We start from the raw sequence: 25,691 nt of genomic DNA, 5'->3' as shown, positions 1-25,691 counted from the left end.
ATTGAGAGGAACAGTGGGAAAGCAAAAGAGATTACTGGGAGTGTAAAATAGTGAGGCAGACGCACCTTCTCCTATGTCTCACCCATCAGAGACTATAGGCCAATAGATTTTGAGCCCTTATAGATAATGGATTGTGTGATGGTTGTAGTCTGGCATGTGCCAATCATGCTAGCATGCTCAGGGGCATAGCCATAATTTCAGAAGTGAGGGGGACAGATTGTTCAGGAGTGAGACGATTTTTATTGAATGATTTATTGAAAGATCCTCTCCTATTCGATTTTCACAAACATAAATCAACAGATTTCAAATAACTCACAGTATTATAGGCCTATTCATCATAACATAATATATAGGCTACACAAACTAAAGTCTACAGCCCGTCTTATTTGTTGAGCATAATATTCATGGCCATGATCTAGCCTAAGTGAAGCACCCAAACGTGTTTCTGCGCCTCTCCTTAGTGTCAGCAAAGAGAAAGTTGCACGCTCCAGAGAAGAGCGTGCAACTTTTCTTTTTTTTATATTTAGGTAATAGTCTGAATATTGAGTGCCAATGAGGCTTAAATTGTACATTTTTAAGTCGTTTAAACCCTGCGATCTAATGACTGCATGTTATGCTGTGTAGATGACTGTCACTTTGATCTTAGACCGGTTCCAGAGACAGTTCCAGCAGAGCTATCCTATGCCAAAATGATAAGACATGCTTTGCCGTGCGCAATCAGCAGCTGTTAACGGCCACCGCCTCTTGATAAATCATGTCCACTACCAATTTCCATAAATCTCTCCCTTTATTTTGCGCCTCAGCCTTGGTACACCCACAAATGCATATGCAATTAGACACACACCGCAAAAAACGGCCGTCTTAGTAGATCAGAAAACAAGGTTTTAGCACCCGCAATGCGATCTGCGGTGGCGCAAACCTTTAGTAGATCCGGGCCTAAAGCAGTTATAGGACTATAGGACTGAGTTATTATAGAAATACTGTAAGCGCACTATTGGAAATGACTGAATGATATTAGAAACGGCAGCAGAGTGCGAACTGTGTGGGACGTGTCCCCCCGCTACGCCCTTGAGCATGCTAACCACCACTACTTAATATAGTTTCACTGGTCTCAAACTCACAGAGCTCTCCACTGTACAAACTATCGCAGCTCTTGAATTGGGAGTACTGGAAGCGAAGTGAGTTAAACCCAAGTTCCTCTTGGGTAACATCCATGCCACAGCAGGAGAAGTAAAAGTCTTCCCTCGAGCCAGGAGGCAAATAGAGAGAGAGAGAGAGAGAAGGAACTTAGGAGAGATGAGGAAAACACTGTAGAGGTCAAGTTGCAAAATCAATCAGCAATCCATCTTGAGTAGAACATTTTATAGAAATGTAAATCAGGCATTCAAAAACGGACAGGTGAGGTTGTGACTTCACAACAAGATAGGTAGTATAGAAAATGCTGCAGTCTAGATCACATCAATACATGCCTTGACTAAAAAAGTGCAAAAGCCTATTTTTTAACAGTTGGCTATTCTTTGTATCATCTCAGATCAATGACTTGAATGACTTTTGGTGTATCCCCTTTCCTTCAACCTGCCTCGTCTCTTCAGTTAGTGATTTCTTAGTTTCCCAGAATGCCCTTTGACAACCCTTAAAGAAGGGGGTTCTCTGTGCAGCATGTGTGAAGGTAGAGAGAGCGTTATCAATAGTGTAGTAAGTTTTAGAGAGAAAGTAGAGAAAAAGTGAGAGTGGAGAGAGAACAGTGCTGTGGTGTGCTATGCATGGTTGTTAAAAAAATAAAAAAAATACAAATTGCAAAACATTCCACAAAATACTGATGACAGATCCACAAAGATGCAAGCAATGGCTGCATTGCATTCTTGTCTATTGAGGCTACTGTCAGTGGAGAAATTGGTATCTCTGTCTCTTCTACAATGTATTTCTCCCTATTTGATTGTTGAACGTCAGTGTAAAGTGGTGAGTCTAGAAATAAGCCCTTGCTCTTTAATTCTAAGGGGCTGACCAGGGTTATTCCTGGCACAAAAAGAGGCCTAGGTGGTGCCTAAGCACGACCGGTCTTGCTTTGTCATCGAAGCCAATTCAACACCCAAACCCCTTCTATTCCAATTTTATGCTTTTATAGACACCAGTTTGTGGCATAGACTAACACAACACTGTCCTAGTTGAGGCATTCTTTAGCTTTTCAAATCCAGTTTTACTCATTGTTCCATGGCTAAGAGGACCAGAACAGACAGCCAAGTTTGTCACTATTATCACTTAATTTGTTCCCAGCAGGGATCTTTGTAAGTGGCTGGGATCTCTTTCTTTGATTCCATGAAAGATGATTGCCATTGCCTTACAATTTCAAGTAGCATATTCCATATGTTATGCAAGGATTAGCCCAGTTTGTTGTTATGATTAATACATTTTCCCCAAAATGTTTAATCAATTAATATTTAATCCTTTTTTCTTTTGACGTACAAACAATAAGTACATAATACAGAGAAACAATACACAATTAAGCTTTTTCAGCTGTCTAATTAGAACATAAAATAAATACAATTCTTCAGCCTGGTAATTGCAACATACAGTACATCTAGATGGCACTTGGTAGACTGCATACCTCTGCCATGCAACTGTCAATATATGCCAGTTCCACATGTCGGATTTTCACCAAGTTAATCATTTCTTCCATGACCTATTACCAATTTGTTTCACATCAGGAAATGCAAACATTTTCATGACTGGACCTGAAATGGGACATGAGATCTGCCTATTCAAATTCTAGCTACTTTTAAGCATTTTAGCCGATTATCACAACACCACATGTCTTGTTTTGGTTCAATAAATGGGACTAAAAAATACACAACTTAGAGTGTCTTGGGATACCTCATAGTACCATTGACTCATGCACATTGTCTCAGCCTTTTTGTCAGTCACACTTTTTCACAGGCTGACACCAAAATCTGCTGTTTTAGATAGCTGTCCAGTTCAATCTGCAGGGATAAGAAAAATACAACACCACAAAATGGGCCCAGAATTGCAATTTACATTGCCAGTAGCTGGTAAAGTGTTTTAGGGTGGATTTTTCCTTTAATTAAAACAGATGTACTTTGTTGCTGCAACCACAATTAGCATTTTGTATGACAACATTCCACTTAAAACACAACTCAAGAGTCTTGTGGTTACAAGTCAGCCAAGCCACAAGACTCTTCAACAGTTCTTTGAATATTCGGCTGTCCTGGCACGTTCCTCATCTAGTTGGTATACTGGACCAGTAGCCAGACTGACCTGCTGACCCCCGTGTCAATCAATCTATATCCGCAGTGCTGGGGGGATTAGGGGCCAGTCTATTGCCTGGCTAATATCCCTTTTCATTAGTCATTAGTCAGGGCCCTGGAGAGTGGTGGCAGATGAGCGCTGGACACAGTCCCAGTCCCGCATCATTTATCCTCCTGCTTTCTGGCTGTCACCCTACCTACTCTGTGGGGAGGGCAGCTAAGCAGAGTCAAGCTGCTCCTTATTGTCCGACCAGACTATGGGTCAGGATAGTTTGCTTTGTCTAGTGATTGATTTCATGGTTGTTTTGTGAGTCCCTCATTTATCCTCCACACTACTCTGAGAGTAGTAAAATGTATTTTCTTGGTAGTATATCTGGCAAGTCAGTAATGTCTTGGCTTTTGTTGCTGTTTTGCTTTGTGTTTTTCACTATGTAGTTGTATAAAAGGACACAGGAGCATGTATTTGTCGGTCTTTCGTGGGAGTGGGCGGCTGCGTCGTCAAGGTGCCTTTCAGACAGCCCTCTCGAGGTGCAGTCGGCATGCTGTGTCGGCTGTTGGCCGCTGGGCTAGTAGTTTGTTTTATGTTGTCGTCATGATGACCGAACAGGTTGTGAGAGGTTAATTGTAGCTGCTGTCCCGCCTGAGTGCCTGAGTCACTTCATAATCTCGCGCACAGTTCTCTCACATACAAACAGGATCTCTCTCTCTCTCTCTCTCTCTCTCTCTCTCTCTCTCTCTCTCTCTCTCTCTCTCTCTCTCTCTCTCTCTCTCTCTCTCTCTCTCTCTCTCTCACAAAACAAACAAGAGGTGTGAACTTCCACACACCCTCTTTCCTCATGAACCCATAGGGAGCGAAGGCGAGAGGAGGAGAGGATTACTCAATCACCGAGAGGGGGATTGAGGCATTATGCCAGTGTTTATTAGATTAGATGACTATATGATTATATAGTGAAATGTTAATGAGGCCTGTGGGGAGAAATATGGGAAATTGGTTGTTGAACAGAGAAATAGCCACGTCTTTCTGTTTTTTTTTTTTCCTCTCCCTTCCCATTCTCCCTTTCTCTGTGGTCATTTCCACCTGTTTTTTTCTTTTTTGGATCACGTTTCACTCCCATGGGTCTATTGCACTTGGCTGCTAGTACAGTAAGTAATCCCTGTTACAGTACAATCACTGCTAACATTTTGTCTCCCCCAGAAAGGTTGCTTGGCTTCAAGAGAGCTTTTTTTTCCTCAGACTTTTCATATGTAGGGGTACCAAATAGATGGTTTGGCCTGGAACACCTACCGGACAAGATTTTTACTTTTTATTTATTTTTTGAGAAGATTTAGTACAGGTATCTGCGGGTTAGGTTTGTGTGCTAGTGTACATACTCCTGTCAATGAATCATCACCATGTAGGCTCTATCACCGATCCCGATACATATGTTCATGTTGGACAAAGACACACAGACACACACAAATTGTGTGGGGGAGTAGGCGTGATGATCAGCTTGTCCAGTGAAGAAAAAAATGCAGAGGGGACATGAATTGGAAGGGATTGAAACATATACAAAAATCTAGGCAAAACATTAATTTTTATAACATTCATTTGGCCTAGTAAAGTAAGAGGGAGGTTCATCCACTTATTCAAGTCATCCTCCACTCTCTGCAACAAACTCAACAGGTTAAGCCTATATAAGTTCTTTAGATCCTTATCCACCAATATACCCAGGTATTTAAGCCCGCTGGGTGACCACTTAAAGGGAAAATTGTGTTGAGTAGTGTCATAGTTAAACTCTAACAGGGGTAGTATTTCACTCTTGTCGAGGTTAATCTTATAACCAGAAAAGGAGCTGTACAAGTTCAACATATCTACTAAATGAGAGAGGGAGCTCTTAACATTTGTTAAAAAAAGAAGAATATCGTCGGCAAAAAGTGATATTTTGTGTGTGAGAGGTCCGATTTCAAAGCCGCATATATTAGGGTCTACTCTGATAGCCTCAGCCAGAGGTTCTAGGGCGAGTGTAAAGAGGGCAGGACTAAGCGGGCATCCCTGTCTGTTGCCCCTAAAGATGGGGAAATAGTCTGAAGTAATCCCATTAACCGCAATCCTAGCTTTGGGGGACCTATACAATGATTTTATTAAATCGACAAATTGACTATCAAAACCAAATTTTTCGAGAACTCTAAAGAGATAAGGCCATTCTAGCCGGTCAAAAGCCTTTTCGGCGTCGAGGGAGAGTGCAGTGCTGGGTATGTTATTCTTCTGTGCAAAATGGATAATATTAAAAAAACGTCTTAGGTTATTAGAGGAAAGCCTGTTAATTATAAATCCAGTTTGGTCAGAATTATCAAGACAGGGAAGAAATATCTCCAACCTCTTGGAGATCATTTTGGTTACTAGTTTATAATCAGTATTCAAAAGGGAAATTGGCCTATAGGAGGCGCACTTTAGTGGGTCTTTCCCTGTTTTGTGAATAACTGATACAATGGCCTGAGAGAACGATTCAGGGAATCGTTTTTCTTCCCTAGCTAACTCGAGGACTTCCATTAAGGATGGAATTAGGAGATCTTTAAATTCCTTATAAAACTCGGGGGGGAAACCATCCTCCCCGTGAGATTTATTTGAGGGTAACAATTTAATAGCTTCAGTTAATTCAGATATTGAGAATGGTTTACTCATGAATTCACTGTCTTCTTCAGATAAACATGGAAGATTAAGTGGGGAAAGAAAATAATCTATTACTGACATGTCACCACTTGGCTGAGCAGTATACAAGTCACTATAATATTAGGCTACATTTTAAACAACCAAATATCAAGGTAATTTAAATCAGCAAAAAAATCAACAAGGGAATTTTCACCCACAGTAGATTCAGCCTATCGCTGATCCCCGATGAATTTGTCCAATTGCCCAACCCTATTAGCTAGCTAGCTTGCTAGGGTAAAGCATAATTTCAAGATTACTTAATCGGGCATAATGAAGTAAAATACAAAATAGGTCTACATAAATAAATAAATGTTAAACAAACCTGATGCTTGACCCAAAAACGCACCACAAGTGACACCTTTAGATAGAGTGCTCACTTGCATCCCAGACATTCATACAGTCAGTATTTTGTTCAGGGTCATTTACACGGGATCTGATAAGAGACAATCCCTTCCCTGTGCCATCTAGGATGAGTGGAAACGGGTGGAAACCTGGCTCAGATGTGAGAGAAAAGGTGGTGGGCGACAGTATGTCATTGGGGTTATCTAGTGGGTACCTCCCATCACAGACGTTTGGTTGAATTACTCACAACACCTCCCTCCTCCAAATGTGATACTGTGACTGTTACAGTGTGATGCAGAAATGACTGGCATGTGTACAAGGGTTTTCCCACCTTCACTTAGTTGGTAACATTGCCAATTGGCCTGGGTTTCACATGGGTTTGCGGGTTTGATGATTGCCATAAATCACACAGAAAAGAGATGGAGGTAATGCTGTTGGAATCTATTTAGGAGATATAGAAATGAAAAGGCACCATTGGGGCTCAATTCAGAAGGATTATGAAAGAAGGTTACAAAACATGGAGAATTTTAAAGATTTTTCTGAAGTAGCCAGAGCAAACTCTTGTGCCAGCAGCACTTTAACCCTCCTATGGTGACAACCTGATGTGTCTGAGTGTGTGTGTGTGTGTGTGTGTCTCTGCTTTCAGTGGTGGTAATAGTGTGACCTCTGAATGCACCTTTTGCTTCCCTCGCCTGTAACACAGTGTTCCTGTGGGTCTGTGGGTGTTTCCATCAGACCAGTGATACTTTCATCCTCTGTCTGGAACTTTAAATCACTGCTTCTCATTTTATTTAAAGACCCAAAGTGGAAGAGGAGCGTAGCACTACCTGTGCCCCCTCCCTCACTCCTAAAATGACTTGAGGCTATGTATATTTAATCACATTGAAGGATGTAATCTTTTCACCCAGCTGATTGACTGAGTTCCTGTCTGACACTATGTAACAATTAAAATTTGGTTTCAAATGAAGGCTGAAACTGTAAATGGTTTGGTTTGTTACTGAACACTGGGGTAAAATGGACACGTGTTTTGAGTTATGTATGGCTCTGGAAGTTTCTAAGAATCAATGTGTGTTTACAGCCATAATTGATATATTTGAGAAAAAAATCTCAGATTTGGGCTCAGCTATTGGTTTTAAATGACTGTTTAACCCAGCAAGTGAATTCATCGCCACAACTTGGTATGGGACTTTTCTCTGACAGCAGCAGGTTAGCAGCTTTGCCTGGCACTGTGCTGCTGACATGGATAATTCTCTCTCTTCCCATCTGCCCTAGCCTGCCCACTTATCAGTTAGTTCTGGCACAGACCGCCCCTATCTTCTTAATTGGGTTCCTCCTAAGCTGCTTAAAAGCCGCCTGCTCAGACTCGGCGGCTGTATCGGCAAATCATCCAGCCACTGTGTGTCAGCCTGGCACTGTGATCATCAAGTCATATCAAAAAGCTTGGCCCTAATTGGAACCTTTGTACAGGATCAGGAGGCAGTGGGTGTTTTCTCTCCTTGGCTTCTGGAGCTGCGGCTCTGTCAGTTAATGGGCATGTTGTCTTCACCTTTTAGACTCTTTTTCTTTCTGAGTTCTCTGCCTGTTTCCCTCTATGACTGCTGAGGAGGAGGCTTGGGTGACTGGACGATTTTATCTGAGATCAGGATGGCATTCTTGCCACAGCTTACTGAAAGGAGGCTGACAATGCCCGAGGAGTAAAATACAAGGCTATTTTATGTTGATTTGAAATGGTCTTGAGGGCAAGTATAATTAAATATACAGCCTATTATTCTAACCACTAATTAGAGTAATTTTGCACCTAGTTTGAGCAAAATTACCATCAAACCTATATACTGGACCATTACAGAAACCTCTAAACTACCAATAGACACTATTGCAAAACAATGCAGTGCATTTTAGGACATTAACCTTTGAAGACCTTCAGAGACCATGACTTTGAAAATCTAACCAATTGCTCAACCTTACATCGTTAGAATACATTTATAATTGGGGATGGGAATCGAGAACCGGTTCCAGTTGAGAACCGGTTCCAAATTGTCTGATCCATCGGAATCGTATGCCTCCGAGGTTATCAATTCCTTTTATCGATGCCGGCATGTTTTTCTGACAGTTGCGCATGCGCATTGCAAAAACTCATGCGTCATGACATCAAACTCTGTGTCTACGCTGCTGGAAACTTGCAACAAGAAGGAGTCATGTCTGTAAAATTATCATTTCTGCGTTCACACAGCGTTTTTTGATGTGGAAAAAGCGCTGCCTGGAGCGCTTTTTGTGAGGAGAAATAAAAAGCGGATCACGGCAACGTCACCTGAGAGTTAGCTGAGCAGCTGCTAGCTCACTAACCAGTTGGTTAGCACTCCTAGCAGACAAAACAGTGTTGTGCAACAAGCAAAGGCTTACCAGATATTTCCAATACATGTCCAGTATAATCCATACTGCCTTTATGATCGCTGTTGCGGTAACGGAAATTCGCTTATTACAACGTTCCATTTCTCCACCGGCACTTTCACTTTCTCCATATTTGTTGTTGCTATGGGAAACGGCCGGCGTCTCTGTCATCGCGATTGGTCGGCTGGGAAAAAGCGGTTCACGTCACCCGGCGCTCTTCTGAAAAGTTGAACATTTCTCAACTTTTGAAAGCGCTCCGCTCTGACAAAAAAAACGCCGGCTGCAGCGCTTTTCAGGAGCGGCCGCCTTTCGTGCGCCTTGCGGCCGCTTCCCATTACTTTTAATGAGAAAAGGGCGCTGGCGGTTGGGGAAAAAACGCTATGTGTGAACGCAGCCTAGGGTGGAAACACCAGCAATATGCTGAAACATCTTAGGGTAACCATCTAACCATCTTATTTGTTTTCCAAGTTATATCATTTTAAGAAAAGGAGCATTGTAATTTATTTTAACATGTTCAAATGTTATTAGGCAGACATTCTACACTGTGTTCAGACTGAAGAGATAATAAAACAGCTGCGTTGACGCTGAAAACCTGTGTAGGCCTACTTTTTTTCCACACAGAAAATTGATCGGGAATCAATAAGGGAATCGATAAAGAACCGGACCGATAAGCAGAATCGATAATGGCATTGGTATCAATAAAATCTTATCAATTCCCATCCCTATTTATAATGCTTGAAGACTATTACTGCAGAGAAAGACATTGAACCATTGCTAACAAGGCTCAGCTCAGCTCAGCCTTGCCCTAACAATTTCCTGTTTCCTCTTGCAGGGGAACCATGGGACACGGAGTGGGCTGAACCAGAGGGCTAGCAACACACACCAATCGTGAGTAGACATGATCTTTCCACTGGTGAAAGAAACACTTGGCTCTACACATTATGCCTTGTTGTGTATTTAAGCTCTGACCAAGGAGTGGGATTCTCAGTGATATTTAACTCAACCTATAATATACTTACTCTATTAGAAATGTTAGAAATAAGGGATTATCTGTGGATAGGCCGTGTAGCAAACAGTCCATTTCAATCAGTGATGGCCTTGGCCAAATCTCATTGCCTATCTTCATGTCAGAACATGCGCAACAGATCAGTACAGTTTGTGTCATGCTGCGTCATAAGCATGAGACAATTTGGATTGATTGTTTGTATGGACTTAATGGACTACAAGTCTATGCAAGCCAGTGAAACAATGCCAGTGCATTATTCAGACCTGATGAGGGTTGTCAGCTAGCCACTTTGCTAACATACAGCCTTCTCTTGTTGTAGCCACCGACTGTGTGTTTGCAGTAATTGTCAGACCTTCAAAAATCTGCCTGACTCAGAAATTGCTAATTAACTGTACAGGGCTTATTCATCATTTTTAACCCAAAGGGAACTAGTGCTTCCATGACAAAAGAAACAATCTTTTACTTTTCGCTTAGTAATTTGAAGTACCTGGCACCATATCCGTGCCATACAACTCTATGAACTATCCTTGGGTTGGTGTCAAATCTAATTTGTCAGAAAAAAGCACAACAGAGGAGAGTGGGCCAATAGCAGAGTAGAGAGACAACTGGCTTTTCGCCCATTTGACCAAGTGACTAAGTTGACCTGTTTTTGATCTTTGTGTTTATGTTGTGTTTGGTGTGTGTGTGTGTGTGTGTGTGGTGGGTCCAAAGGCTTCCACTGTGGTGTATGACATGGCCACGGCCTCGTCTAGAGCAGACTCTAGCCATAACCACGGAGGAACGTCACAGCTCCATGCCATCGGTGAGTCCAAACACAATTTGCTATAATGTGGGGGAATGGCAGGGTGGCTTAGTGGTCTAGACACTGTCCTTCAATCTGAGAGTGGATTCAAGCCCCCTTGTCAGCCAGCATCCACCCTCCTGAAGTGTCCTTGAGCAAGACGCTGAATCCCTTCCAGCTTCAGTGGCGCTATTCTGCAGCTGACCTGGTCTTCCTGGGAGGGGGCAAATGAAATGAGATTTTCCCTCAGGGATCAATAAAATATCCCATTATGTAATCTGAATACACACATCAAATATCATACCCATGTCCAACAATACATATAGAGTTCTCATAAGGTTGCATGCCATTCCCTCCTGTGTGGCTGTCTTAACTCTAGATCCCTGTTGCCATTGTCCACGGCCAATTTAAGCAAAGGGACCGCTAGCAGTGATGTGACTGTGAATATATTGTAACTTTAGCACGATTGACTGTTTATGGACGATTTTGCAATTATGTTTAACTGCTGCTAACGTTCCAATGCTGACAAACTGGCAACTGGTCTCAGCACTGGGTTAACTGTCTTTGCTCGTATTTCAAATGGACCTCCAACAACTTGTGTCCTGAGTTACTTGCGATGTGGACACTCAGTCAGACAGACCGTTGACTAAGATGGCTGCGAGGTGATATAATAATAGAAATAATATGAACTGAAGATATGGATTGAGCAGCAGGATGTTGTAGTGGTTACACCGACAGTCCCATAACAAAAAGGCTGGGCTCAGTCCCTGTCAAAGTGTCCTTGAGACAACACACTGAACCCTCTGCATGCTCACCAGGTGTAAGTCGCTCAGGATAGGAGTGTCAGCTAAATGCCGAAAATGTAAAATGGTTTGTCGAAGGTTAAATTTTTCACTGGTTTCATTGCTTCCCTCATGCTCCCACGGCCAGTTTCCTGTGCCAAACTCAAGAGGAAGAAGAGCCTGTTTGGGACCGCCATCTATGTGGAGGTGACAGCCGAGGGGGAGTCGCGCCGCACAGCAAAGTCGCACAGCTCCTCCAACCCCAAATGGGACGAGAGGCTCACTCTGTAAGAAACAACAAATCCTCTGACTGACTGTTGGGTTGTGTGTCTGTGTATCTCATAGCGTTTTATTTCTTTATCTTTACGTCTCTCTCCTTCCATCCCTCATCCTTTGTCTGTGTTTCTGATATGTGCATTAAGTCTAATTCTATAATACACACAGGTTCAGGTTCCTAATGTATTCCAGAAATGAGTGTGGGAGGCAAGCGCATGAATCCCCAGATACCTTATCATTTGGACAAAACAAAACGAGAAGCACAGACAGGAAGGATTTCTCTGAGTTAAGACTACCATGAATCTCTCTCTTCTCACAGCCGCCACAAAACGTTCCTAGAAAGAACCTGCTGTGCTGTGCTCTCCGTGTGGCTGCTGCTTCTATGAAAAGCAGTGGGAGAGAAAGGTGGAGTGACAGCTCGTTCTTGATCTCTAAGAGGTCTTTCAGCAGGCTGCGTTTGATGTGGGAATGTGGGGTTAATGTCTATCTGACAGCATATAAACCTTGTGTTACAAACATAACATGTTTAAGACCCCCTTATCCAACAAAACGTGTAAATTTCATGACAAAAACAAATCTCAGGTGACCTGTCTGAGATTTAAATAGGCAAAGGAAAATGTTGCAAGACACAGAACCCTCTGCATCTGCTGAGTTGCTAGTGGAGCCAGCAGCCTGTAAACGGGCAGACTTTTATGGCTCTCTGGCTTCTTAATGGCTCGGCCAAAAGCCAGAGACATGTCATTGCGGACGCTAATTGCCCTGATTGGGTAATTATCACTGACAAGACAGAGTGCTGTTGTGTTGGTGATCATGTGTTTGCATGTTTTGCAAGCGGTTATGGCTCCAACGCATGGCTTTCAGGCTATACTCCTAGGTTATTCTACTTCAGCTGATGTGCTCGACCTCGAATACAATGACTGTACTGTACTTCTTCTCCATTTTGCGTTTATGGACATAAAACACAAGGAAGTAGCTTTGTATGAGCGGAGTGCATCAGTGGCCTGGCCTGCAGCAAGGCCAAGACATTCTCATGGTTTTTTTTGAGGGGGAGTATATGCTGAAAAAATGAGAAGAACTGGAGGACCTCCCAATATTTTTATAGCAATGGTTTTATGTGGTACATCTGTCGCCTTATTTCTTTATGCCCTCCAGACTAACACTCAATTTCTCTACTGGTTCTCCCTGACCATTTGAAACCTACTTCTTACACTGTGATAGAACAGTTACATTTCTAGCAAGGCATATCTCAATATGAGTTCATGAACAGTCACCGTCACCATCAACAGTCACATTTGCTGTGGGAATCTATAGCCACCACCAGCGTCCAGGCTTTTTTCCAACTGTCATTGATAATTGCAAAAAGGCAAAATTACTGCTTGAAAGCAACAATACAGAACACAGAAAACATATTCATGGGTGATATTTCAGTTTTTCTTGGACACAATTGTTTCCGATGGAGAATCCATTTTGCTGTCTTCCTGCGTTTTTTGCATTGTTCTTATCACGCCCAGCAGTGTCATCTGCGTTGCATCATTGTAGGCTGTATATACTGTATGTTTAGAAGTCTACTTGTTTTCATTTAGAATTCGTAGTCAAAATAATTAAATGGCATCACTATGAATACCTGGGACAACTCATATTGGTGATAACCTGTTCATGGGCTCATATGGGCAGCCTGCTTAACAAAAGGAAATATTAAAGTCACACATTGCTTGTAAGCTGCCTCACTCTCCCCCTCCTTTCTCTCTCCCAGTCTTGTAATCTCAATCTTTGCCTCTCTCTTCTTCATCGCTCACCGCTGCCTCCCCCCTCGTTCTGCAGTCTAAACCAGACTCTCCAGCAGCAGCAGTAGCGGCAGTGTTTTCCCGGTGACTCCAGCCCCCTCTGATAGGGAGTTAATACAGAGAAAATAGGCTGGAAATGACGGGGTGGAGGAGTGCAGCGCTCAGTGCTCTGCTCCTCCCTGCCCTGTGTGAGGAATACTAACCAGAGCCCACAGCAGAATGCAGACTTACAGAGAGTTTTTCCCCTGGTTGTAAATAAATTCTACCAATACAGATTAGGAAGCCCAAGACTTGACAAAAGTCTAGCTGAATAGATGCACTGTACAATTTTTGGGGAATTCATAAAGGGGAAAGAGGTGTTGTGTCTTTAGCCAGCGACTGATCTGCTAGGAGTTCGATTGCTGCCAGCTTCATCTCAGTGTCACTAAATCTGTAGAAATCACAGATGATGATGCACGCCCTTCTTTGAAATGATTAAGTTCAAAAGTGTTTTTTACTGAGTTTAGAAGAGCGAATTCAGATACTAGCTAGGTGTGGTAACAGTATTAAACACCGACTGATCTCAGTGTTAAATCAATAACGCTCACAGCCAGGCAGCAACTTGCAGTTTGGCAGATCCATGGTGTGATATCAAAGGAGTGTCGGAAACACTGTGGCCAATATTGATCCTCTAGGACCCCCACTGTGAAGAACAAGACACAAATACGGAGTGATTGATTGAAAGCCTTTGAACTACTTGAACACTGGATGTGTGTGTGTGTGTGTGTGTGTGTGTTTGTGTGTGAGCAAGTGGAGTGCTCCCTTGAACAAGAGGGGGGAGCGTTCACATCGATCTATAATTAACAAATCGCATCATCAAACTGGCACACTCAGTTGTCATTAGGCACCACCTTCTAATCGAGGCATTATGCTACAACGTTGATGGGCCAAGATCATTTTCGCAGTGATAGATTCAGTGGTGAAATGAATAATAATTAACTTCATTCAGCAGTTTAATTTGCTCATTCTGCTAGACACGGCCATTTTAATTTAATGCTGCATGGCTGTGCTGAATAAACTGTGTTTTTTGTTAGACTATTCTGGATACTTATATCCACATTAAATTCTGCTCAATAATTTGAGCCATGGCTATGCCTGTGTTGTGTAATGCTGATAGTTGGCTGTCTGTAATAGATGCTGTTTATCCTGTATAGCACTGTCATATCTGGTTTTTCGCTATTTATATCTCTACACCAAAGAAAGGAACACGATGAACCAATGTCATGCCTTCAGCATAGTTGGGACAAGGAACGTCTCTCCAGTCATGTTGCTGTCTGTGTTTGTGTCTCTTTTGGCAACACTGTACATTTGTGTGTTGGTCCTGTTCATGGTGCATGTTTTATGACACAGTTATCTAAACTTACTCTGTGTGTTTCTGTCCCTATAGGAATGTAACTCCACACACACAGGTGGACTTCAAGGTATGGAGCCACCACACCCTGAAGGCCGACGCTCTGCTGGGCAAAGCCACGCTCGACCTCGTGCAAGCCTTGGAGCAGCATGACAGAAAATGTATGCACTCACACACACACACACTCCAACCCCAACATAAAAGAAAGTGTATAGTGGCTCCTGTCCATTAATTTTGCAAATATAGCTCTAGCACAGTCACTGCCAGACAAGAGTAGATGCATTAGGCTACAATTTATTTAGACTTTGCCAGTATCAGTATCATGTACTCCAACCTTTTCCCTCTGTCTTCCTTTCCAAGTAACCTTTCAGTGAAATGTCAAGCAAAATAGATGTTGCCACACACCCTCATGCAGCTGCTCCTCTTGTCACCTCTTCCAATGAAGATGAAGTAGTGAATAAGCAAGAACTTTCTTTGTCTGACTCACCATTCTGGGAGAAAAAGATGTAATGCCAAAGTTTGCTGTACTCTGCTGTAATTCCTCCTCCCCGCTGTCTCTGCTCTGGCTCCACAGTGGAGAATGTGAAGGAGGTGCTGAAGCTGAGTGTGGAGCAGAAGGGAGCTTCGGTACCCACTGGGGAGCTGACCGTCTACCTGGATGGACTGACCGTCACTGACCGGGAGGCGCTGGCAACGCTCACCAACGGCAACGCAACAAACGCCACCAGTGAGCTATATATTTACATATTAGGCCTAGGGGAGGTGAACGTTCCATTGCCAGTTTTTTGCCAATTTAAATTACCTTGATCTTTGGTAGTGTAAAATGTTGCCTACTGCAATACCCTCAAATGGGAAAGCACATGCAGGGATAAAAATGATGCATAAAACTGATTTAAAATATATTTATAACCTGCACAGAAGTTGACCTACACACAGCTGTCATTTCCAAGAACCATCCAGTTCTTGAAGTTTCAGAGAAAATATAAATCATCACCCTCCCTTCACAGTTTGGGAAAATACAAAGTGTTTTTTACTATCCAATTTCTCCATTGACTTCCATAGTAAAAATGAACTGGAAAAATCTGCTGAAACTGCACCATCAGTATTTTCAATTATAGTGATTGGAAACTTCAAGAAGTGGACTAGAATGCCATGCTGAGAAATGTTTTAGTGTTGTAGATTAGCCCAAATTAAGCAAAGGGGTTGAACACTTATGCAAACTTGATTTCTCTGTTATTTTAATGTTCTACTTTCACGTCAATTTCTACTTTTACTTGTTTGAAAGAAGTCACTAAATGTACATATAGACACACACACACACACACACACACACACACAAACACACACACACACAGTTTGCTAGTTGTAGGCTAACAGCGCTGTCTCCTATCCAACAGAAGTCCAACAGAACGGCGATGCCATCCATGAAAATGAAGGAGACTCCTCCTCCTCCTCCTCAAGGGCTGCCAACAGGTAAACCAAGTAAACTCACCAACTATTTTTGGGCATTTTTCTTTGCTACGCACATGTGGAGGACAAATTTGGCAACTTCATCCATCAAAGCAAAAGGACGGGTTCTAACTGGTTCTGTCTTTTGATTGGTGGTTGAACTTCAATCGATTGTTCATGCCTACTTCAAAATGGTGGCGCCCAGGGCGAATGCTTAGAGATTTTGCATGATATAGTGGGAGATATGTTCGTTATAGTAGACAAAATGGAAGCAATTGATCATTCTTCTGATTTAAAGTTGAATGCTTCTCTGAAACATTTGCAATGATATTGGCCCTCTCTCAGTAGGACATTGATGATGCCATACTGGACGCCCCTCATTTCTGCTGCATCAGTTGAGCATTATGTGCTACGTGGGTTGAAAATTCATGAAACATTCTCTGGTATCAAGCTAGCTGCTTCCCGAAGTAACTCGGGGCAACTTTTGGAAGCCATCACTTTGCGGTTAACCATTAGCTTATCCCTCCATAGCATTAATTAAATCTCTCCATGCCTTGTCACATGCCAATCTAGTGCACAAAAATGTATTGCTGGAGGTGTAACCAATCATTCAGCTGTCCAACTTTGATGAATGAATTTGACAGATATATTTATTTCATTGTACGCGTCACGCCTTGCAACACCGTAATAAATGAGTAGATAATTAAATAATATAGATTTAATGGATTGGCTATTTATGAATTCAATCATTTATTTGACGATGCATACATTATGCTGACATTTCACAATTTAATTATTGTGACATACATACTGTATATTTATTTATGACAACATTCCACAGTTAATTATTTAATCCAGATGATTCCGCCATACATATCACAGGGAGCAGTTTCTATGTCCTCCAGTTTTCCTAAAATGGTCATTAGAATGGTCAGGACAGCTCACTGAAACCAAGGGGCTAAGGAATGCTGAAAATGCTAACAAGCAGCAGATGTAGAGTTTTTCCCACAATCTGTCAAGTCTCTGGTGACAAAACATAACCAGCTCCCTGAGATCAGTAAAATATTTTCAAATGTTGCTACTTTCTTCAATTCATTTTCTGCTTTTTTGTGGTGACGTCACCATCAGAATGGATTTTTGCGTGGAGGTGAGCAGGTTGAAGACTTACCATAGCCTCTAGGAGCAAATGCAGGCCTATTGGAAAACACTCAAGCCTTATGCTAGGAAAAGATGCAGAATCTATTGGATATTTCACATTCTGCTGTCAGTGGTCAGAGTAAAACACTTGAGTGGGCCGCCCGATAGACAGAGAAAACTCCGCTAATGGATTGCTGTGTGTGACGCGATCATGAACTTCAATTGATCTGCCCGAGTTATGTTGAAGACGGACTGTGAAAAGTGAGAGGGTTTCTGTCTGAAAGCTCTCTCTCTCTGTCTTCAACCCACACACAGACCCTCTCACACACACACACACACACACACACACACACACTTGTGTCCTTGCAGCATCCTACCCCAAATCATTGTTGAGGGACTATATTTGTCTCTCAGCTCTCCCAGTCAAGGCGGAGGCTATTGGAGCTTTCACCTTGTTGTCCGTCTCACTTTCTCTGTCTGTCACTCTCTCTCTCCTCTTATGCTCTTGTTCTCTCTCTCTCTCTCTCTCTCACACTCTCTCTCTCTCTCTCTCTCTCTCTCTCTCTCTCTCTCTCTCTCTCTCTCTCTCTCTCTCTCTCTCTCTCTCTCTCTCTCTCTCTCTCTCACTGGCTACGCTTACATGCACACAGTAACCCATCTGTTGGTCCAACTCTGGTAGCCTTTTTTGGGTTAAGCTGTTAACATGAACCTTTGATACCTTGCGATTCCCTGTTGCCATGAATAAACCACTTAACAGAATATTCCCCCCCTCCCTCTTTAACTGAGCCACAGTAGGCTAATTCTAATACATGGGGAAAGAAGTGATGATCCCAGTAGTAATCTGAGTGATGTTTCTTGCTGACATAAAAATGTGCTAATGGTAATGCTGTGCGAGTCAGTTTGCACAGACAGTGAAAACCAAAAGTGAAAGGAGTAAGATGCTTCCATGCCATAGTAAAGTGTTTAATATCAGAGTAAGCCAGGCATGTTAACCAGGTTTCTCCTAATTGGAGTAGGATTTTACCCAGGTTATTCTAACCCAGTTCTGACAAAACCAGTTTGTTGTTGTGTTAAGGGTCAGACTTCTCTGTGCATGTAAACATGGTCATCGTCTCTCTCTCATTGTCTCTCTATTTGTAGCTTTTTCCTGCCCTGTCTCAAACTCCTTGCCTGTCCATTCATCTCCCTCTAACTCTTATTTTCTCTGCTTGCTTTTCCTCAATCCCATCACTTCCCCTTCCTTCCCTCTCTCTCCCTCTCCCCCTCCTCCGTCTGTCCTGCTTTCCGTTCCAGCGGCTGCCACACCGGTGCCAATCTTTATTATCTGTAACAACGTGTAAAAGTGCCCTTCGACGAGGCTAACGGGCCTTTTATTGGAAAGCCAGGGAGGGAACCCGTCTGCATATCGCGCCAGACAAGGGGTGGGGGTGGGGTGGGGGCGATGGGGAAGGGAGGGGGTGGGGGTGCCTGGCTGCCATCTGCATTGCAGTTGCTGAGAGGACTGCAAAACACAAACAGGGGCATCCTTAAAACTTCGTAGCATGCCCCCTCCCTCTATCGGTTTGTGTCTCGTTTTCTCTCTGGCTTGGTCTCCTTCATGGTCTTATCTCACCGCTATGCTCCGGTGCCTTTTCTGGCTGTCGTCACTCCATTACCTCTCTCCCATACGCCTCTTTTAGCCTACCTGCTCCCTCCAGTTAGTTTTCTCTTTTCAAATCTCTCTGTCTCTTTCCTGTGCCTTACTCTCTTTCTTCTCTTGGTTATCCCCTCCATTCACTTGTAATTTTCTCAGCTGCCCTTCCCCTCCTTCGTTCCTTCCTTCCTTCCCTCCCTCCATCTCTCTCTGTCAGCTGGTGTTTCTACTGTTTATCCACAAATGGCAAAGGAGGGAGACCCTTCCTGTGGAGCCAGAGGCCCCAGGTCCCACAGCCTGACAAAACACTTCATACCCCCATGCTGGCAGCAACTGCACTCTGTCTGTGTGCGTGTGTGTGTGTGCGCTAGGGCTGGGTATCGTTTAAAAAATGACGATACCAGTACCAATACCAGTACCCTTAAAGTGATACCGATACCAATAGAGTACTTCATTCGATACCTTTTTTTTACGTTTTGGTGGCATCTCGGCACGCTGAACTGCCAACTCCGTCACATACACCGCGCTCGACTTCACCACCACAGACTATATGGGTTGTAGCTGCTGCGGTAGTGGGCCAATCACACGCTTGCGGTGATTGGCTGCGAGCAAAACCATACAAATAGTCATTTTTTTCTAGATCTGTGTACAAAAAGTATCGAATGCAGGTATCGTTTGACTGGAGAAGTTTCGATACTACTTGGTACTGGGTTATTTCGGTCGATACCTTAAAGGTATTGAGTACCGATACCCAGCCCTAGTGCGCGCGCACGTGCGTGTCTCTGTCTGCCTATGCGCTTTAGTGTTTGCTCCCAGTCTTATGTCTTGGTGGCTTCTCAGGGGTGTCATTAGGGCAACATAGAGAAAGTGGGACTGATTGGAGTGACAGATTTCTGATGGATGCTGAGTTTGAGTTTCTGTAGGTGGCGCTCTTTTCTCTGTTCAGCGATGGTGGCTATCGCTGCTCATGCTAACGACCCAGGTCTTCTTCTATTTATTCTAAACAAGCTGCTGTTGTTGCTGCCAGAAACGTAAAACGCATCACTTCCTATGCGGCAGGGGATTTTTCCCAGGAAAGAGCTACCAGACACCAGCTGTTTAGAACAGTAAATGTAAAAGCTTTGATGAACTGGCTATAGGTTAAATCGCTATTGTGTTGTGTCAGTAGGGGATAGAGAGTAGAAACAGCCTTTACTTCTATTAAATCGTCATGGATTATTGCTTTAATTTGAGTTACAGTATGTGTCCTTTCTATATATCTACATGAGTGACCGTGTTTGAGTCTGTGTAGTTTTTCTTGTTTTTGGCTGGCTACACACCCGTCCAGACAAAGCCCAGACTCGAGTCATATGGCAGGTTTTGACCTGTAGCAAACGGTGGCCTTGGCGTGGGCTAGTCTGTGGCAGCAACTGAACACTGCTGGCTCACAAACAATGGGTCCCCTTCAGCTGGACCCATTACGTCACCATGCCATCCTATTGGGCCCTCTCTTTACCCCTTCAAGACAATAGTCTCAATGTCACAAGGCAGTGTCTTTTATCTCACACACAGACACACACACAGCGCACGCAGCATGCATTTTCCTCACCCTGACAAAGCCACGCAGCTGGCAGGCTAACCACATAAACAGGAAGAGGTTTATAGGTTGGTAGGTAATAAAGCAGGAGGCAAAGCAACATGGCACTGCACAGATTCAAGCCTGCTGCATGATTATAGATTCAAGGCCTTCTATGAGGTGCCACGGTGTGTGTCAGCCTGGACATCCGGCTGTAAATCTGGCCTAATTATAGTGTGGTCCGTGCTACTCAGATACATGATGAGGAGCACACGCACACGCACGCGCACGCGCACACACACACACACACACACTCACACGCACGCACACACCGCCTGTCTCTCTCTCAGCCATCCAGTCGCCTCCTCAATCAGTATCAGAGCATTAGACAGACAGTGGCATGCTCTGTTATTAGCTGAGCATTAAAACACACATTTATCATTGGCCCTTTGTGTTGGAGGAGATACAGACTGACAGGGCCTCTATGGGGAGGGGGAGGCAGTTTGTCTAACCCACCGCCTCCTCTGTATATGTGTGTGGGAGGGGGTGGCAGGGGGCAGGATGGCCTCCCTTGCCCTCTGTTACCGCAGCAGTCACAGAAGGTGCTTAAAAATTTGTATCCACAATAGAATTCACTCACTTCCTGTTCATGCTGTAATGTTGGTATAGCTACAGGTCGTCTTGACTTTACAGCAGCCTGACTCTGTTTTAGGGTTAGGGTTAGCAAATATGGTCATGCTCAAAAATGTGTCCATCCCCTCACTGTTTGCACATATTTATCCTGTACAAAATTTTTTAAATGCAATTATTTTTTTAAATCTCAGATTTACCTGATCTACAAGATCTTTCACAGTGAAAATGAAGTTCAGTAAATATAAATGAAGACATAAATTGAAAATGAAAATTAAGAGGAATTAAAATTAAATGAAATTAAAAATGATTAAAAATGTAATTCTATAAAGTTATATGAAGATATGAAATTGAAATAAAAGGAAGAAATGTGCAAAGTACACAAACTTTTTTATTTTTATTTTGGGCTAAATTGCATCACCTTTGTTAAGTTTCTCTTGTCCAAGTTTCCCCTTGACTTCCATAGCAGAAGTAAAGTGCACCCATGTATTTTCACACATCGTAGTATCCCCAGTTAGTTTTCTGTCATTCATCTCAATCCCTTTGACATGCATTGTTACCTGTCATCAATTTTGTTGGCAAAAAGGCTGGAATTTCTCCGAAAGCTAGAATTTTGAATGGATGCTTTTTCAGAAATTAATGGAGTACTTTTTGTAGATCTCAGAAAAAAAACAAAACAAAACAAAATTATTTCATTTTAGATTTTACACTACAGCAGAATGTGCACAAACATTTGAGCATAATTACCTGTGCCATTATGTTTGGGAAGCGTGGCTTTTGAATGCCTGTCCTGTAACATGACTTAGTTTGTTATCTAGTTTGTGATGATTTTGTTGTGATCTGTTGTGTCTGTGTTTCTCAAGAAACATCGAAACCCTGCCGATTTGTGCCACAGCCTGACTGTCTCGTCTCTTGTGTGTTTGTCCCCTGAAGCACAGTGAACGGTACAGACTTGGGCCAAGGCTCAGGCTCCTGTTCGGCCTCCAACGGTGTGGACAGCCAGGCGCCTTCCGACTCCTCCAGCCCCGCCCCCGGCCCCGTCGTCAATGGAGACGCCACGCCCAACTCCACCCCGGCCCACCAACCCCTGGACAGCGACACGGAGAGCAGGACTGGTGAGCAAGATCTTAAGATTTTATTATGCAATATGGGAACTTTGGAATTACTTGCACTTTCAGAACTGCACTGATTGTCCCAAGGGGGGCACTACAATAACAGATGAAAACGAGGTGGCATATTTTTTAATGTCTCTGGATATGATTCAATCATGCGGATTGCCCCCAGAGTGCCTCGGTTATATGTGCGTGTACATCTTCCCAGCAGGTATTCACTGTGCAGAGTGGCCTGCCGCTGTGCTCCCGCCTTTATCTTCAGGGCCGTTCATGGTTGACTTGGTCCTAGGGAACAGCAGAGCAGAACAGTAGATTCATTTTCATTAAGAGAGGCCTGTAATCTCTGCTGCTGTCAGCACCTCTGTCGAAAACTCCCTGGAGAGAAAGAGGGAGAGAGAAAGCACAGAGTGCAGTATGCTGTGGAGGGCAGGCAGGGCAGCAGTAGCACATAGACCAAGCCAAACTTGACTAGAGAATATTAACTACTTGTATGCGAAAGCACAGACTCGGGGAGATAACAGTTGGCTGCATTGAACTCAGGAGTGCAGACTTAAATGCACCGACTTCTGGAGCAGGGGGGCTCAGCCATGGTTTGTGCAGTTGTGTACCCCTTTTCAATCTTTTGATTCCCTCAGTGGATACATGTATGAAGAAATCCATTCTTAACCCAGTTGCTGTACATAGATGCATGCAAATTTAATAAATCAATTAGAATAACGCGAGTAAACTCATACTTCGATTATGAGAAACCCAGTCAAGATGCCTGGCTTACTCTGATATTAAATGATTTACTGTGGCATGGTAACTTCTTACTCCTGCTCTTACTCCACACGCACAGCATTGGGTACATTTTGACGTCAACCAAAAGAACAGATTAGTATTGGGGGCATCATATCTTTCCCCTGTAGTAGAAATAACCTGTTATTGCTCAGTCGAAGAGGGAGAGGGAATATTCTGATAACTGGAAGACTCAGCTGCAGGATATCAAAGGTTCATGTAAACAGCTTAATCCTAATAAGACCTTAACTGGAGTACAGCCAATCCATTGCTTGCATTGACTGTTCTGGTGATGCCGCCATATTGACTCCCAAACAACATCACAGTTAGTGAGAGAAAGTGCCTACCATCGTTGTTTTATTAAATAACGCACTTAACTTACCGAGTACCAATTAAAATGCCTGTCTTATGTTGTGCCATCGGTTGTAATAATTGTGTTGAGATGGAGGGGGTGAAATTTGAAAAGTTTGATAAAGAGATAGGTGACATAGTAGTAACAATTTATAAAAGTAACGTTATCTTACCTGGCTGGTAATCGGGTACAACATTTTCTCTTGAAGATGAAGTACTTTAGGGTAGTTCACTCAACCTGAAGTGAAATACTGAAATGCATCAGTGCTTTCATACACCTTTGGGTTTTACTGGAATAATGAAGATTGTGAATATAACTATGTATATATTATGAAAGGGCAGATCAAGGAGTTTATCTGCAGGCTTTAGTGTTCTCAACAAAGTATGTGGCTGAGAATAAGGGTCCAAGATCCTTTTAACTATTTTTCCTTTTCTTCTGAAGTCAGGTGAGGTGAGACATTTGCTTGTTGGTGGTCGCTTGTTGTGCAGTCTTTGGTTAAAATGCCACATCACTGCAAGTCATGGATAGCAGGGTTACTCCATGCGTGTGAACGTAACCATTGTCCTTCTCTGTGTCGCCTGCAGTCAACGGGGACTCCTGTGACGCTGCTCTCGGCCCCCCCTCTGCTACACCAGACGATGCGCTGCCCCCTGCAGACGACCATGAGGACTGTAGCCAAGATGCCGCCCTGCCGGACTCTGACGCGGCGGCAGATAGCACAACTCCAGCCCTGACCACCTCTATCTCCACACTGGCTCCAGCCTCCTCTTCTGCTGCTAAGCCTAATGATGCTGCTGCTGCCCCCTCCACCTCCCCAGCCCAGGCGGCCACCACCACCACCACAGCCTCCTCGTTGTCCTCCTCCTCCTCCGCAGCGCCGGGAGAGGCAGCGGCTGCAGGAGGCGGCGGTGGTAGCGGTAGTAGCAGTGGAGCCGCAGCTACAGACGGGGCCAAGCCCAGGCAGCAGGCCCCCAACGCTGGAGCAGATCCTCTGCCACCAGGGTAAAAACCATCGCCAGGATTAAGGGAGGAAGGATAAAAGGGAGGGAGTGGAAGGAAGGAAGGAAGGATGGAAGGAGGAATAAAGAAGGAGGGAGATGGATGGACAAAGTACCTTAAAAGTACCTAGCTACTATCCATAGTGGAGCTAACTAGATCTCGGTCACTATTAAAGGCAAAATTACTTTAATAGTGAAACACGTAGTTCACTCCTTGGTTTTTATGGCCTACAGTTATTATGTAGCCGATCAATAAAAGTGTCAATCTAAGTAATTCTGGTTTGCGCTGCAGTACTATTTGACAGAGAATGCTTAGGTGTAGCAGAGAAAAAATAATCTGGTTTTTATCAGCCGTATTGACTTAATTGAATACAACAAGAAATAGAATATAACTTAAATGGGAAGTTTGGTTACCTGCTAAGTAGTTGGTAGACTAGTAGACAAACTTACCAGCATTGTACCATGTACCAGCATTTAACAGGTGTTTACATTTCCAATCTGTAAGATCATGTCAGGTTAACATGTTGACCTTTGACTGACCTTTGGTCTTTCTTTTGTTGTTGTTGCTGATCTCGTGTCTTTCAGGTGGGAGCAGAGGAAAGACCCACATGGGAGAACGTACTATGTAGATCACAACACCAGGACTACCACCTGGGAGAGACCGCAGCCACTACCACCAGGGTCAGTCTCTCTCACACACATACATACACACACGCATACACGATTGGTAATTTGTTGCCCAGCATTTTGGAGTATTATACACATTAGGAAAGTTATTCCAGTGTTTGTGTTAAATATGCTGCTTTCATCATGTTTGATTGAATTCATGACCCCAGACATTGTAAAGACACAGAATGCCATCAACAAAAACGACTGTCTGTGTCCAGCTGTCATCCAATTACTTCAAGTTGTTTTTACAGGAAGAATTGTAATCATTGATCCTTAAAATACTGCTTCCTTTTCACGTGTCATTTGCATCAGTTATGTGACCAATGATCACAGACCATGGAAAGATGCAGATTTCATTAGCCAAAATGAGCATACAGTTGTGGCCAAAAATATAGGCACCCTTGCAATTACTTCAAATATCTCACAATTTTATCTGAAAAATCTTGAAACTGATAAAAAAAAATGGTTCAAGCATTATTTTAATTTCATGGTCAATATTACAAATCTCTTGTTTTTGAATTAGAACTTAATACATCCTTGTAAATCCAAAAATGAATAAAAATGGCACTGACAAAATTACTGACACCCTAGACGTAATATTTGGTAGCACAGCCTTTGTTCAAAATAACTTCGGTCAAGCGCTTCCTATAACCATGTATTAGCTTCTGGCAACTCTCT

The 25,691-nt window shown here is 43.2% G+C and overlaps 1 protein-coding gene across 1 annotated transcript in view; it reads left to right on the top strand.

Annotated features, from left to right (window-relative positions):
* Nucleotides 1-25,691, top strand: part of wwp1 (WW domain containing E3 ubiquitin protein ligase 1) — a 48,211-nt gene that overhangs the window by 5,091 nt on the left and 17,429 nt on the right. The window contains exons 2-10 of the mRNA XM_071915395.2: nucleotides 9,515-9,570; nucleotides 10,400-10,490; nucleotides 11,400-11,538; nucleotides 14,738-14,862; nucleotides 15,276-15,428; nucleotides 16,099-16,174; nucleotides 22,039-22,220; nucleotides 23,931-24,348; nucleotides 24,930-25,025. Coding sequence (XP_071771496.1) covers nucleotides 10,421-10,490; nucleotides 11,400-11,538; nucleotides 14,738-14,862; nucleotides 15,276-15,428; nucleotides 16,099-16,174; nucleotides 22,039-22,220; nucleotides 23,931-24,348; nucleotides 24,930-25,025 — 1,259 coding nt within the window. The 5' untranslated portion in view covers nucleotides 9,515-9,570; nucleotides 10,400-10,420. The remainder of the gene's footprint in view (nucleotides 1-9,514; nucleotides 9,571-10,399; nucleotides 10,491-11,399; nucleotides 11,539-14,737; nucleotides 14,863-15,275; nucleotides 15,429-16,098; nucleotides 16,175-22,038; nucleotides 22,221-23,930; nucleotides 24,349-24,929; nucleotides 25,026-25,691) is intronic.

The sequence above is a fragment of the Centroberyx gerrardi genome, chromosome 22 (genome assembly GCF_048128805.1).
Source record: "Centroberyx gerrardi isolate f3 chromosome 22, fCenGer3.hap1.cur.20231027, whole genome shotgun sequence".
Taxonomy (NCBI): Eukaryota; Metazoa; Chordata; class Actinopteri; order Beryciformes; family Berycidae; genus Centroberyx; species Centroberyx gerrardi.
Note: the sequence above shows the minus strand (reverse complement) of the source record. Positions and strands in the feature narration are given on the sequence as shown.